General features: G+C 38.8%; 1 protein-coding gene across 1 annotated transcript; it reads right to left on the bottom strand.

The window, feature by feature from the left end:
* Positions 1-2,617: 2,617 nt before the first annotated feature.
* Positions 2,618-12,571, bottom strand: smyhc1 (slow myosin heavy chain 1). The gene is made up of 38 exons (XM_056450664.1): positions 12,539-12,571; positions 12,313-12,362; positions 11,946-12,154; positions 11,593-11,736; positions 11,348-11,504; positions 11,235-11,262; positions 11,044-11,149; positions 10,843-10,935; positions 10,693-10,756; positions 10,493-10,591; positions 10,308-10,411; positions 9,772-9,910; positions 9,569-9,687; positions 9,331-9,480; positions 9,074-9,244; positions 8,678-8,987; positions 8,502-8,578; positions 8,200-8,405; positions 7,852-8,112; positions 7,513-7,768; positions 7,175-7,417; positions 6,918-7,094; positions 6,660-6,805; positions 6,478-6,568; positions 5,997-6,386; positions 5,796-5,922; positions 5,590-5,708; positions 5,284-5,480; positions 4,988-5,171; positions 4,727-4,892; positions 4,519-4,643; positions 4,121-4,429; positions 3,825-4,028; positions 3,423-3,719; positions 3,231-3,335; positions 3,039-3,134; positions 2,813-2,947; positions 2,618-2,721 (listed from the first exon to the last, which is right to left on the bottom strand). The coding sequence occupies exons 3-38, from the start codon at positions 12,144-12,146 to the stop codon at positions 2,701-2,703; spliced, it is 5,817 nt and encodes a 1,938-aa protein (XP_056306639.1). The 5' UTR covers positions 12,147-12,154; positions 12,313-12,362; positions 12,539-12,571; the 3' UTR covers positions 2,618-2,700.
* Between the last annotated feature and the right edge of the window lie 764 nt (positions 12,572-13,335).

A 13,335-nucleotide genomic window follows, 5' to 3' on the forward strand; every position in this document is an offset into this window, starting at 1 on the left:
GCGCTGCATTACATTACATTTTCCCCCGCCATGTCTTTATAATATGAGCATTTATTTTACCCCAGTATATTCTGAGCTTCTGCGCTAGCCTGCCGATTCTGACAGGCGCGTGCGAGTAAATGGCTTTTTGTCTCGTTTTAGCTTGAACTACTAGATGAATGCCAAAGTCTGTTTAGCTGATTGTATTTTAATTACATTAAAACATCGATGCTGTAAAAGGAACCGTATAAAATCGGAAACTCACAATATCAGGTCACCGGAAGTTTATCAGTATGGGAAAAACCCTAGCTGGGCATATACCCTATTGATCAGTGATTTGAACAGGAATGTATGTGTGCTGCGTGCGCCTGCGCAGTGAAGCTCTTCTCCAACCGTCGCTCCGCTGTAACGGATGACGTCTCTCTGCCTCAGGTGAGTGAAGAAGGATAAAACTCATTTAATAGCAAATATTTTCCACCTACAACAATATTGTTATGTGGTAGTTTTCAAAGAAACATAAGTGGTTCGTTTAACCTTGATTGTGTTGTCTTTGTGTGTCAAATAATAACTTACGCTTCTACTGAATCTAATGTTACATGGCTAACATTAGCTAAGTTACTGTAAATAACAATACCTGTAGCACCTACTTATTCACTACGTCCTAAATGTGTATACGTTTCATAAGGTAAAGTACATGCTTTGAACGTGTAACAAGTGTATCCCAGATTTGGGACAAACTATCATCATTAACGGCTGGTTGTGTTGCTTGTTATGTGCCCTGTCAATCATCTCGAGGCATTGTTGCTGTCTTTCATTCATAGAAGTCTCCTCAGGTCGCTGTGTTCAGAAGTAACTGACCAAACGTGTCTATATAAAAGGTCACATTGTTGTTGCAGATAATATATAACGGGGACACGTGATTAAAATATTTTCTAGTAACGTTAGGTTAACATTAGATGTTAGTTAACTCTTCAAACATGTTTATCAAAGCCTCTGCATTTAACGGTCTCGCGAGTCCGCCATGATTGTATTACCCGCATGTGTAGCTATACTCAAATTCACGTCCAATGGCAAGGCTCTAATCTTAATATCTTAAATATCGAATATCTTAAAGCAATTCTGAAAAGATTTTCTAATGTTTCTTTAGAAAACATGTGCCCAGTATGTCACAAACTTGATGATATCAGTGTAACATGGCTTGATATCAACATTAATGTCTTATTTAATACTTTTCCAAATCATTTATAAGTGAAGTTTAACAGAGCAAGTATTATTTATTTTTTCATTTTGGAGAAAGTGTTATTTCTTTTATTTTCTAAAGTAGTTTTATTATCATTTTTTCATTTTATTTGAATAATGTTATGCCAATATTAGTAGCGCCCTTAATATGTTTTTTTTTAATCAATGGCTAACAAAGCATTGCTGTCCAGTGACTAGCCTAATTAACTGAATTTGCACTTTAAGCCGAATATTAGTATGGTGCAAAATAACAAAAAAAAAAAAATCATGTGCTGTTATGATCAATTACTAATTAAAACTAGTATATTTTAAAATGTGTTTAAAAAATCTCTTCTCTGTTAAACATCACTTGGAAAATATTTGAAAAATGATAATAGATAATAGTCTTCAACTGTAAGCATACGGTCATGAAAAACTTGGAAAAGTCATGGAATTTTGACATGGTATTTTCCAGGCCTGGAAAAGTTTTGGAAAGTTTTGGAAAAGTCATAGAAATTACATTTACATTTAGTCATTAAGCAGATAATATGATTTTAATAATGTCCAACAATATGATTAGACAGTTATAAAAGTGAACAATTGCTCATTATTTAAAATTTCTTAGTAATCTTTTATTGCTTTATAACTAATGTGATTTCGCAGGTAAGAATTTACAAAGCTTGAACTTTCGAATGCAGTGAAATGCAAAACTCTGGATTCATTAGCATGCCTATGAATGGAAGTCTATGGAGTGAAAAGTGCAGTGTGATCGCAGCTTCACAACAAAAGTAGTTTTACCTACTATTACTATTTTAACAAACTATTAACATTATCTATAATTAGTTTGACAAATACCTGTTACTAGAATGGAGGTCAGTTGTTTTTACTTATTTTCTTTTCTTGACCAAAAACATGGTCTCACATTAGTGCTGTGTAAGCATCATCTATTTTACAGATATAAAAATTAATTATAACTATTGCGTGTTTTATGATATGCTGTAATAAATTTAAACGTGCATTATTTTTCTTATGACTTACCATGTACACATAGACTTTGCATGAAACATCAGGTCATGAAAATTGACTTGAAAGTCCTGGAATTTTTGTTGTAAAAATGTGTATGAACTCTGTATAATATAGTTGAAATAATCTGGATTATTTGGATTTGATTAAAGATTAAATCACAGATTAAACACTGGATCAGGTTAAACAGATTGTTATGAAAGTAACAGAAGAATGCAATAAATGACATAAAAAGTGTTTACTTCATCAAAACTAATGATAACCTCTTCAAAGATTCTCTCAACACAATTTGACTTATATTTATACGATTGACATTTTTCGTCACACCTGCAATTCACATGTTTTCACTCTGTATACATGATCTGCAGTGTGACTAAGAAAGGCACAGATGCAGTAATTCAGAATTGCAGTTTTTATTGCTATATTAGAACCAGTACATGAACATGGCTTCACAACAAACACACTTGTTATACTGGATGATTACTCTTCATCATGTCCTTTCTGTAGTAAGAGACAACAAAAGAAGAAGGTAAGAATCATTACTAACTGTGCTGTAATTTTGTAGTAGTTATGTGGAGCAGAAAAAAATTACCTTGGATCCTGAATCACGGCTCTTGGCTCTCATCTTGTTGACCTGAGATTCAGCAATATCAGCCCTCTCCTCTGCCTCGTCCAGCTCATGCTGCAGCTTACGGAACTTGCCCAGGTTAGAATTGGCCTGTTCCTCCTGAAAAACACAGGGACGAACAAAACATTATGAGGAAATCATTATTAAGAAATCGCAATGCTTTAATGTCTGAGTGCTATTGTTTACTTACAGCCTCTTCAGCAGCTCTCTTGTAGGACTTGACCTTCAGCTGCAGTTTGTCCACCAGGTCTTGAAGACGAGCCAGATTCTTACGGTCTTCCTCAGTCTGCAAACAGAATGTACAAAATGACTTCATCATTTTCTGTATGTATTAGAAAAATGGTGGTATGAATAAAACTGCATATTTGACAAAAGAAATAACCTGGTAGGTGAGCTCCTTGATGCGTCTCTCATATTTACGGACTCCTTTTACAGACTCGCTCGCCTTTCTCTGTTCCAACTCCACCTCATTCTCCAGTTCTCTCACCTACCAAAACAAAATTGAATAATGTGAACTACTCTTTAATCTTTGAAAAATGTGTGAAGAGAAAATGCCTGAGTTTCAAGAACTTACCCTAGATTCCAGTTTCTGGACCTGCTTCTTGCCACCCTTCATGGCGATCTGCTCAGCTTCATCCAGACGGTGCTGCAGGTCCTTGATGGTCTGCTCCATGTTCTTCTTCATGCGCTCCAGATGAGCACTGGTGTCCTGCTCCTTCTTCAGCTCCTCTGCCATCATGGCAGCATCAGTGATGGCCTTCTTGGCCTTTTCCTCAGCATTCCTGCACTCCTGAACTGCCTCCTCAACCTCAGTCTGAAGCTGAGTATTATCTCCCTCCAGCTTCTTCTTCTGATTCAGCAGGCTGGTGTTCTGAATCATCGAAATAGTTTATTCCATTAAAGATGTCAAACATACTAAAGTATAAATTAATGATTATACAGTAATATAATCACACAAGTATTTAAAATGTATTACCTGCGCATGCAGGAGCTGAACTCTCTCACTGACGTCCAGCAGTTCCTGCTCAGCCAGTTTCCTTCCTCTCTCAGTCTGTTCCACCAGGGATCTCAGCTCATCCAGTTCAGCCTGCAGCAGATTGTTGCGTCTCTCCACAATGGCGATGTTCTCTTTGAGATCATCATTGCCACGCAGAGCGTCATCCAGTTGCATTTGAGAATCCTGTGAAGTACAAGTTTACGAATGAAAACACTGCAGACCTATCCTGTATTTTACTTTAGAATCATAAAATCTGAACTGAAGCTTGGCCACACCTTGACATGTCCATGAAGACCCTTGAGTTGCTTCTGGGCTTCTGATGCCTGCCTGTTAGCCTGGCTGAGCTGAATCTCCATCTCATTGAGGTCTCCCTCCATCTTCTTCTTCAGTCTGAGAGCTTCATTCCTGCTGCGAGTCTCTGATTCCAGTGAGCTCTGCAGGGTATCCACCACTCTCTGCTGGTTCCTCTTGGCCTGCTCCATCTCTTCATCTTTCTCAGACAGCTTACGTTCAATGTCAGCTTTGACCTGATTGAACTCCAACTGAGCTCTTAAGATCTTGCCTTCCTCGTGTTCAAGAGAACCCTTTCAGTATGAAGGAAAGCATTTTTAAGTCATTAGTCTTAATTACTCTAATGTAAATAACATAATAGAAAAGGATCATTCAGGGTTACCTCAGCCTCCTCTAAGGCTGTCTGGATCTCTGCTTTTTCCTGCTCCAACTGCTTTCTGATTTTCTCCAACTCATGGATGCTCTTTCCTGATTCTCCAAGTTGCTCAGTAAGGTCAGAAATTTCCTCTGTTAAACAGAAGAATAACTCTTTAAGTAAACATTTGCTGATGGTAGCATCTGTTAATCTTGTAGTTAACCTAAATGCATACCTTGAAGGTTCTTGTTCTCTCTCTTCATAGTCTCAAGCTGATCCAGGACCTCTTCATATGAGTTCTTCAGCTTGAAGAGTTCAGTGCTCAGGGATCTGGACTCTTTCTGGGCACTTTCCAGTTCAGTCTGAGACTCCTCATACTTCTGCTTCCACTCAGCCAAAACCTGATTAAGGCAACAATTTAGGTGTTTAATAACCACCTATACTAAAAACACAAGTAATATTAATTCAGTTAATAAATGTTTATTTTATGGATTACCTTGTCAAAGTTTCTTTGCTTCTTGTCTAGAGCAGCAGCAGCAGCATTGGATCTCTCCACATCCACCATAAGATCTTCAATTTCATTCTGGAGCCTGTGTTTGGTCTTCTCCAGAGAGGAGCATTTAGCATTAACAGCTTCCACAGCCTCTTCTGCTTCCTGGAGACGCTGGGCCAATTTTTTCCTAATTGTGTAAGAAAGCAGAATTTCACAACCGATTAGAAATAGTAAATCATAAATAGAAGAATTAGTAAATTTACTTTTTAAAACCAAATAGCATATTTTCTAGTTCTTACTTAGCATCCTCCAGCTCCTCAGTCCTCTGGATGGCATCAGTTTCATACTTGGTTCTCCACTGAGCCACCTCAGAGTTTGTCTTGGACAGACTACGCTGCAGCTCAGCTTTGGCTTCCTGCTCCTCCTCAAACTGCTCCCTCAGCAGGTCAGAATCATGACGAGCAGACTGAACTGCATGTGCCAGGGCATTCTTAGCCTGGAAGAAAAAAATAGTCAGTTGCATGGATGTTGTCCTCCTGCATAACAAAAATAATTCAGTTTCTAGAAAAAGAAGAGAGAGAAAAACATTATGGATTGCAACAAACCTTGACTTCCTCCTCTAGCTGTCTCTTGAGGTCTTCAATCTGCTGAGTGTAGGATTGCTTTCCTCTAGTCAACTGAGACACCAGGGAGTCTTTCTCCTCCAGCTGTCTGGACAGTTCACCTAAATTACCAGAAAATAAATTCAAAATGAGACATTAAAATTTTAGAACCACACATTTTAATTGATTACTATATTTTGGGACCCTACCGTTTTCAGTTTGAAGCTTGGCTTTTTGCATAGTGAAATCATTGATTGTGCGCTGGCCTTCCTCTGCTTTGGTTCTGTATTCACTCATCTGGTCCTCCAGAGTTCTGCACATTTTCTCCAGATTGCTCTAATAAAATATATTGTTAAATTACATGAATTCTGCATTGCCGGTCTTACATACGTTTCTGGGTTGCTACTAACCTTTGACTTGACAATCTGCTCCATGTTGGAGACCACATCATCAAGCTCTAACTTCAACTCGCTCTTCTCTTTCTCCAGCTTCTGCTTGACTCTCTGAAGGTTGTCGATCTGCTCTCCCAGATCAGACACACTGTCAGCATGTTTCTTCCTCAGTGTAGCAGCAGTGGCCTCATGCTGCAGAGTGGCCTCTTCAAGGTCTCTGCGCAGTTTCTGGAACTCAGCTTCACGTTTCTTGTTCATCTCGATCTGGGCAGCAGTGGCTCCACCAGCCTCCTCCAACCTCTCGCTGATCTCCTCCAGTTCTCTGGACAGATCAGCTCTCTGTTTCTCAACTTTGGCACGGGCAGCTCTCTCGGCTTCCAGCTCTTCCTCAAGCTCTTCAATTCGGGCCTGGTGATTGAGACAAATTGCAAGTTTTGATCTAAATCATATTAAGTGATTTTATACATTTATTTGATTTCAATTTTTTGTTTAAACATACCTGAAGCTCCTTCAGTTTCTTCTGGAGCTGGGCACCAAGAGCTTGCTCATCCTCAATTTTGCTGTTGAGCTGGCCAATTTCAAAGTCCTTCCTTTATTGTATAATAAAAAATTTTCATGAGAGAATTTTACTTATTGATTTATTTTGCAGAAATCTACATGAATTGATTTAAGTGTTCTTACTTCTTCAGCTTCTCCTCCATTTGCTGTTTGTCATTTTCCAAATCCATAATGCTTTCCTGGGTCAACTTTAAATCACCCTCCAGCTTTCTCTTTGCCCTTTCAAGATCCATGCGGAGCTTCTTTTCTTGCTCCAAGGATCCTTCAAGCTTATTATTTAAAATGTAAATATTTTGCATTGTATTGCAAAACATGTCACTTCATTATAGTACCCTAGCATATTTGAAGTAAAACTTTGTCAAGACATTTCTTTCTACTTACATCATCCACTTGTTGCTCTAGTTTGGCTTTGGCTTTGGTGAGTGTGTTGACTTTGTCTTCCTCACTCTGGAGGTCATCCAGTGTTTGCTGATGGGCCTCCTGTAGAGCTTTCTTCTCCTTGGTCAGCTTAGCAATAATCTCATCCAAAGCTGCCATCTCTTCTGTCAGGTTTTTAACCTAAGAAAAAGGACATTAGATCAGTGAAAACTTCCAACATCCCATTTGTTAACATATGCAAAAACTGTAAAATGTATAACCTTGTTCTCAGTCGCATGTTTCTCTTTCTCTACTTTGGCCAGAGTGAGTTCAAGGTCATCAATGTCTTTTTTGAGTTCAGAACATTCATCCTCTAGCTTTCTCTTCTTTGCCACTAATTCTGCATTCATTTCCTCTTCATCCTCAAGCCTCTCAGTTAGCTCTTTGACTTTGGCCTCAAGTTGGATCTTACTCTTAATCAGACCCTCACATCTCTCCTCAGCATCAACAAGATTATCTTGCTCCTATCAGAATGGGAAAAAAATTGAATGAATGAATTAACTTTTTCAACAGTATTTGTTTTTACTTGTTAAACATTAAAAAAGTTTTATAAGCTTACAGACTGCACTGCAAGCTGCAGGTCATTCTTCTCTTGGAGAAGGGAAACCATTTTTTCTTCAAGCTCCTTTTTGCGAGCTTCAGATTTGGCATAAGCCTCCTTCAGCTTGGTGAATTCCTCCTTCATGTTGGCCATTTCTTTCTCAGTCTCTGCAGTCTTCAGCAGTGGCTTGATCTTGAAATACAGCTTCATCCAAGGCCAATTCTTGACCCCCATGAAGGCACGCACATTCCACTGGATCACCAGCAATGAATCTCTGAAAGTAAATCCAGTGTTAATATTAGCTGACAGTGACTGATATGTTCTTTGTTGTATAAAGAAAAGTTTATTAATCCTAACCTGCGTTCAACAATTTTCTGGAACTCAATTCTTGAGAGAATACCACGAGCTCTTGCTTGAATACCAGTAATGATGAGGGCAAGACGGTCATCTCGCATCTCCTCAAGAGTACCCAGAAGACCAGCCTTGAAGAACACCTTAGTATGTCCTAACTTGTACTGTGTGTGATCAATGTCCAATGAGCCCAGGAGTTTCTCAGCAGCTTTCTTATTGTCAATAAATTGTCCCTCAGGGATAGCAGATGGGTTCAGAATACGGTATCTGACAAGAGGTACAAAAATAACAAGGTTATGTGCATTAAAGGTATATTTGTTTATTTTATTTTAGATGTCTTGTTTAGGTTCTAACCTCTGTTTAAAATCTCCATACAAGATCCTGTTGGGGAAGCCTTTTCTGCAGATTCTGATGCCCTCCAGCACACCGTTACAGCGCAGCTGGTGCATGACCAGAGGATTCTCCATCGCCCCAGGAGTCTTTGTCTCATTAGGGATCAGGCAACGCACAAAGTGAGGGTGAGTTGACCTCAGGTTGGTCATCAGTTTATTCAAGTTCTCCTATAAGGTTAAAGAAATCACAATGTCAGAATATTTTTGAAGTACACACTTTAGTTTCCTTTGTTTTTTTTTTATAATTTGCTCTATAACCCTTACCCTATGGAGGGCTGACACAGTCTGGAAAGAAGATCCCTTCTTTTTTCCACCTCCTTTACCTCCCTTGGAATCTTGGGCTGAATCATGTAAATCATGTTATTCTGACACATCATAGTTCAACCCCAGAAAGAAAATGTATTCTGAAAACATCCATACTGAGGATCAGAAGAACTCACCTGAGTCAGCTCCAGAATATCCAGCAAACAAGAATGACAACAGCTTGACTGTAGACTTTTGGAAGAGTCCGACAACAGTCTCATTGAGAGGATCCTTGTTCTTCACCAGCCAGTTTGAAATATTGTAGTCAACAGTGCCAGCGTAGTGAACCAGGGCGAAATGGGCTTCTGGTCTACCCTTGACAATCCTGGGCTTCTGGAAAGTAGGGTTCTTACCAAGGTGGTTGTCATAAAGCTTAGCTTTGAATGTTTGATCGCTAGCCTTGGGGAACATGCACTCCTCTTCTAGGATGGACATGATACCCATGGGCTGAAGAGAAATGTAAGAAATGAGTGTTAATAATCTGAAAAATAGTACACACGTATCTGAAGCAGTTTGCAACCAGAATTACTCACCTTCTCAATAAGCTCAATACAAGCCTGCAAGTCCATGCCGAAGTCAATGAACTCCCAGTCAATGCCCTCTTTCTTGTATTCCTCTTGCTCCAGCACAAACATGTGGTGGTTGAAGAACTGCTGCAACTTCTCATTAGTGAAGTTGATGCACAGCTGCTCAAAGGTGTTGAACTGCAGACAGAAAACAATGTATAATTACACTGTACTGCTTTTTACAGTAGTTTCTGAATTGCATTTATCACTTGTTATCAGCTTACATCAAAGATCTCAAAGCCAGCAATGTCCAGCACACCAATGAAGTACTGGCGAGGCTGTTTGGTGTCCAGGGATTGGTTGATTCTCACAACCATCCAGAGGAACATCTTCTCATACACTGACTTTGCCAGAGCACCAATCGAGTAATACACCTGAAAGAGTGGAAGCAATTTTATATTTAATAATATATTTGTGATTTAGGTGGTTATATTAGTGGTAAATGATGTAATGTTTCTTTACCTGTTGGACATTCTGTCCCTTGGTGACCCACTCATTTCCTACTTTGACTCTTGGGTGGCACAAACCCTTGATCAAGTCAGCAGAGTTCAAGCCCATCAGATAAGCGACTTTGTCAGCATCTTTTAGAGAAAAGAGTTTCCTTTAAAACCATTTATCACAAAGTCACCAGTGGCAATAAGGCAATGATTATAAAGATGACATGCCTTCAGTGCCATCAGCCTCTGCCTGTTCCTCTCTCTGCTTCTGCTTGAACTTCATGTTACCAAAGTGCATGATGGCACCAGTCAGCTTGTAGATGCCTGATTTTTCATCTTGTGTGAAGCCCAGCACATCAAAGGCATCCTGCCATTTGAAAACAGTGTGTCACAACAATAAGATCAGTCTACTTTTATTTGACTTTTCGTAGTACGTATCACTGGTCCTAATCTATTTATATGTTGATACAGAGGTTGACAGATTAATTAGCTTCCTCATCACACTTTGGAGATTTTTGTTGTTTTGATTGCACATAAACCTAATGTATTTCAGTCAATCTGCATGAAGGCGAAACAGGGCTTGGCTAAACATATTGGTCAAAAAAAATCATCATATATTGTCCATCAGCTAAATACTTCTCTATTTAGTCGATGGACAATATTTGATGATTTCTTGACCAATATTCTTAGCCAACCCCCGTTTTCTCAGCCAGAGAAAATCATATCAGTCAACCTCTATTTTGATATTAATGGAAATCACTAACGTCAGTGGCAATCAACTCTTCAGCATCATCAATAGATGCCACTTGCGTCTCTCCTTGGGAGATGTAGGAGTAATCATAGGGGTTGTTGGTGATGAGCAACATCTCTGTAAAAACAGGCAACACAGTTAGAGACAGTGTATAGGCACGCTTTAACATGGTATATTTAAATCCACATTGATACCTACCCAATAGCTCCGGTTTCTTCTGAGACAGGATCTGGTAGAAGATGTGGTAGTCTCTCTCAGCTTTGAGCTGATAAGTGACACGAGACTTCTCAAGCAGGTCTACATGATGAAATATAGCAAAGTTAATGCTGTTAAATATATTTTATGCGCTAATAGAGTCTTCTAATCATCATAATTGTAGTAATATAAAGCGTACTCACAAGTTTCAATATCTGCTGAAGCCAATTTTCCACTCACACCAAAGTGAATTCGGATAAATTTACCCTGTTTATAATTGAGAATAATTAACACATTATTCATGCTATTTATATGCAGTACACACTATCTATACACAGTGCATTTTTACTCACGAATCGGGAGGAGTTGTCATTTCTGATGGTCTTGGCATTACCAAAGGCCTCAAGAGCAGGGTTAGCTTGGATGATTTGATCCTCCAGAGTTCCCTTTTAACAAACAATGACATTTTTAAAATCACAAAAGAATTACATTTGTTAAAATAATTAGTATTGATGTTTTTATTTTTGCACAAGCAGTTTTGTGACTATAATCACCTTCTTCTCAGAAGCTGCATCCTTTTTCCCAGATACTGCAGCAATGCTGGCAAAGTACTGAATGACTCTCTTGGTGTTCACAGTCTTTCCAGCACCAGATTCTCCACTGTGTATTTAAAGGATAAACGTTTTAATATTTTAAATCATTTAGCATTTTTAAGCATTTCACATGATTGTGAGAATTGACTTACGTGATAAGGACAGACTGGTTCTCTCTGTCTGTTAGATGAAATGGCCAGATGTAAATGAGGGAAGTTTTGTGCATAATCAAATCTTTTAAATAGATGTAAAGTACAGCTCTAACCTGACAGCATGTACTGGTAGGCGTTGTCAGAGATGGAGAAGATGTGAGGAGGAGCTTCAGTCCTCTTCTTGCCTCTGTAGGCTTTGACCACAGAGGAATCGTACACTGGCAGCCACTTGTATGGGTTGACAGTGACACAGAACAGCCCTGAATAGGTCTGTAATGTAACATATGAATAGGTTTAATGCAGTTATACACATCAGTACTGGCAGTTACTTCTTTACGGATCAATGTTCATCACTCACGTAGATCATCCAGGCTGCGTAACGCTCTTTGAGGTTAAACAGCACAGCAGGCTCGTGCAGGAAGGTGAACATCGCCATGTCTTCAATTTTATCAAACTTTGGCGGGTTCTGAGGGTGAACATCGCACTCCTTGAAAGTAAGAGTCTGTTGAACAGAGAAAATTAATTAGTTTTTTTCACCAGCTACAATGCAAATTTTGTCACTTGTATACGTTTTGCTCTATTAGAAAGCCATAACACTATCATGATATTTTTTCTTCTTTTTTTTTAACTTTTGGGATAACTTATTTATTGTAATTTCCATTCACCACAACAGACTCTATTATCAAATTCAGTTAACGAAAGCATCCTTACCTTTCCATATTCAGTGTCAACAGTGACTTTATCACCATCTCTACTGGTGATGGAGGCTTTGACGTACTCAACCTCAGGGTCAGGCACAAAACATTCCTTCTTCATGTCAAAAATACGAGTTTGGGCCTCCAGACGCTCCTTATCTGACTTCCGTAAGAAAGGAGCCGCAGGCCCAAACTCTGCCATAAGGGCGTCACCCATTTTGAAGTCTAAAACAGATGAACAAACTCATAAATATAATGTGCTTCTCTGACAAATAACAACACAGGCAAATTTACAAGTGTAACACACTGAAATCACAGTTACAGAAATGATAAATGAATGCATTTTAGTATTGTTTTTCGATGGTCGATGCAAAACTTCTCACCTTGTGTTTGTCAGATCTCTGTACCTTGTAACTGCAGAGCTGGTGTTATGCTAAGGACAAAACAAAAGAGCGTTTAAGAACACTGATGTGATTTACTGATCAGGAAAATCACTACACTTAAACTTGTACTGGATTTCTCTGTTTTTGTGTCAGCTTTGGAAGCAGTGTTTGTGAGGTCCAGGAGATCTTCCTTAGTCTTTCTGCATGAAGGCTCTTTGGTTCTTACCTCGGGTTGTCCTGTGTGTTGTGTCTCTCCAGAGCTGATGCTACCTTTTAAAAGACAGTCTCTGATCCCAAAAATGGTGGTTCACCGTATATGCCCCACCCTTGTCTCACTAAATAAACCTTTAAATGATTGGATGGCATAGGATGCTCGTGAGCGGTTGACATATATGGTGTGATGTAACAATAGGCTTTAAGGAGGATGGACAAACGAACATCCGTGTTGCTTTAAAGATTCATCAACACAATCCCAATTAGGAACTTCTTTTTACGACGTTGTCTCAGGTCAAAAAGAACAACAGTGGTCTATTTTGGATCCCTTCCTCGTAGAGCAGGACACCTCTTGACATCTGAGAAATGTGAAACAGGCAACAAGAATTTTTATTGTCCTGCTCAGCCTCTTCATTGTTGTCTTTTCTCAGAAAGATTAAGCTTCACAAAGAGCCAGCATATGTAATTTATCTGATTCAAATTAAAGCCTAATTCTCTCTGTATTGGCAGAGGTTTTATTTTAAACCTTTTTAAGACTGTTCAAAGACGACTTGGAAAATTTAAGGACTTTTGAAAAGTGCATTTTGGATGAAGAGCTTGAAACTGCTTGAAAATGTAATTGGTTTGCTTTCATAAATTATCTATATAATTATAATCAAATATGTAAATAAAATGTTTGTTTTTTTTGCTTTTGCAAAAAATGAAACCTCTAGAGTCTGCATCTGTCTGTAGCACGATCTGTCTGGGCCCTTTGAAATTAAATTAAATATGAAAGATAGCACATGTATATCAATGAATTGCATTTAATAG

The sequence above is a fragment of the Danio aesculapii genome, chromosome 24 (assembly GCF_903798145.1).
Source record: "Danio aesculapii chromosome 24, fDanAes4.1, whole genome shotgun sequence".
In the NCBI taxonomy this organism is placed as follows: Eukaryota; Metazoa; Chordata; class Actinopteri; order Cypriniformes; family Danionidae; genus Danio; species Danio aesculapii.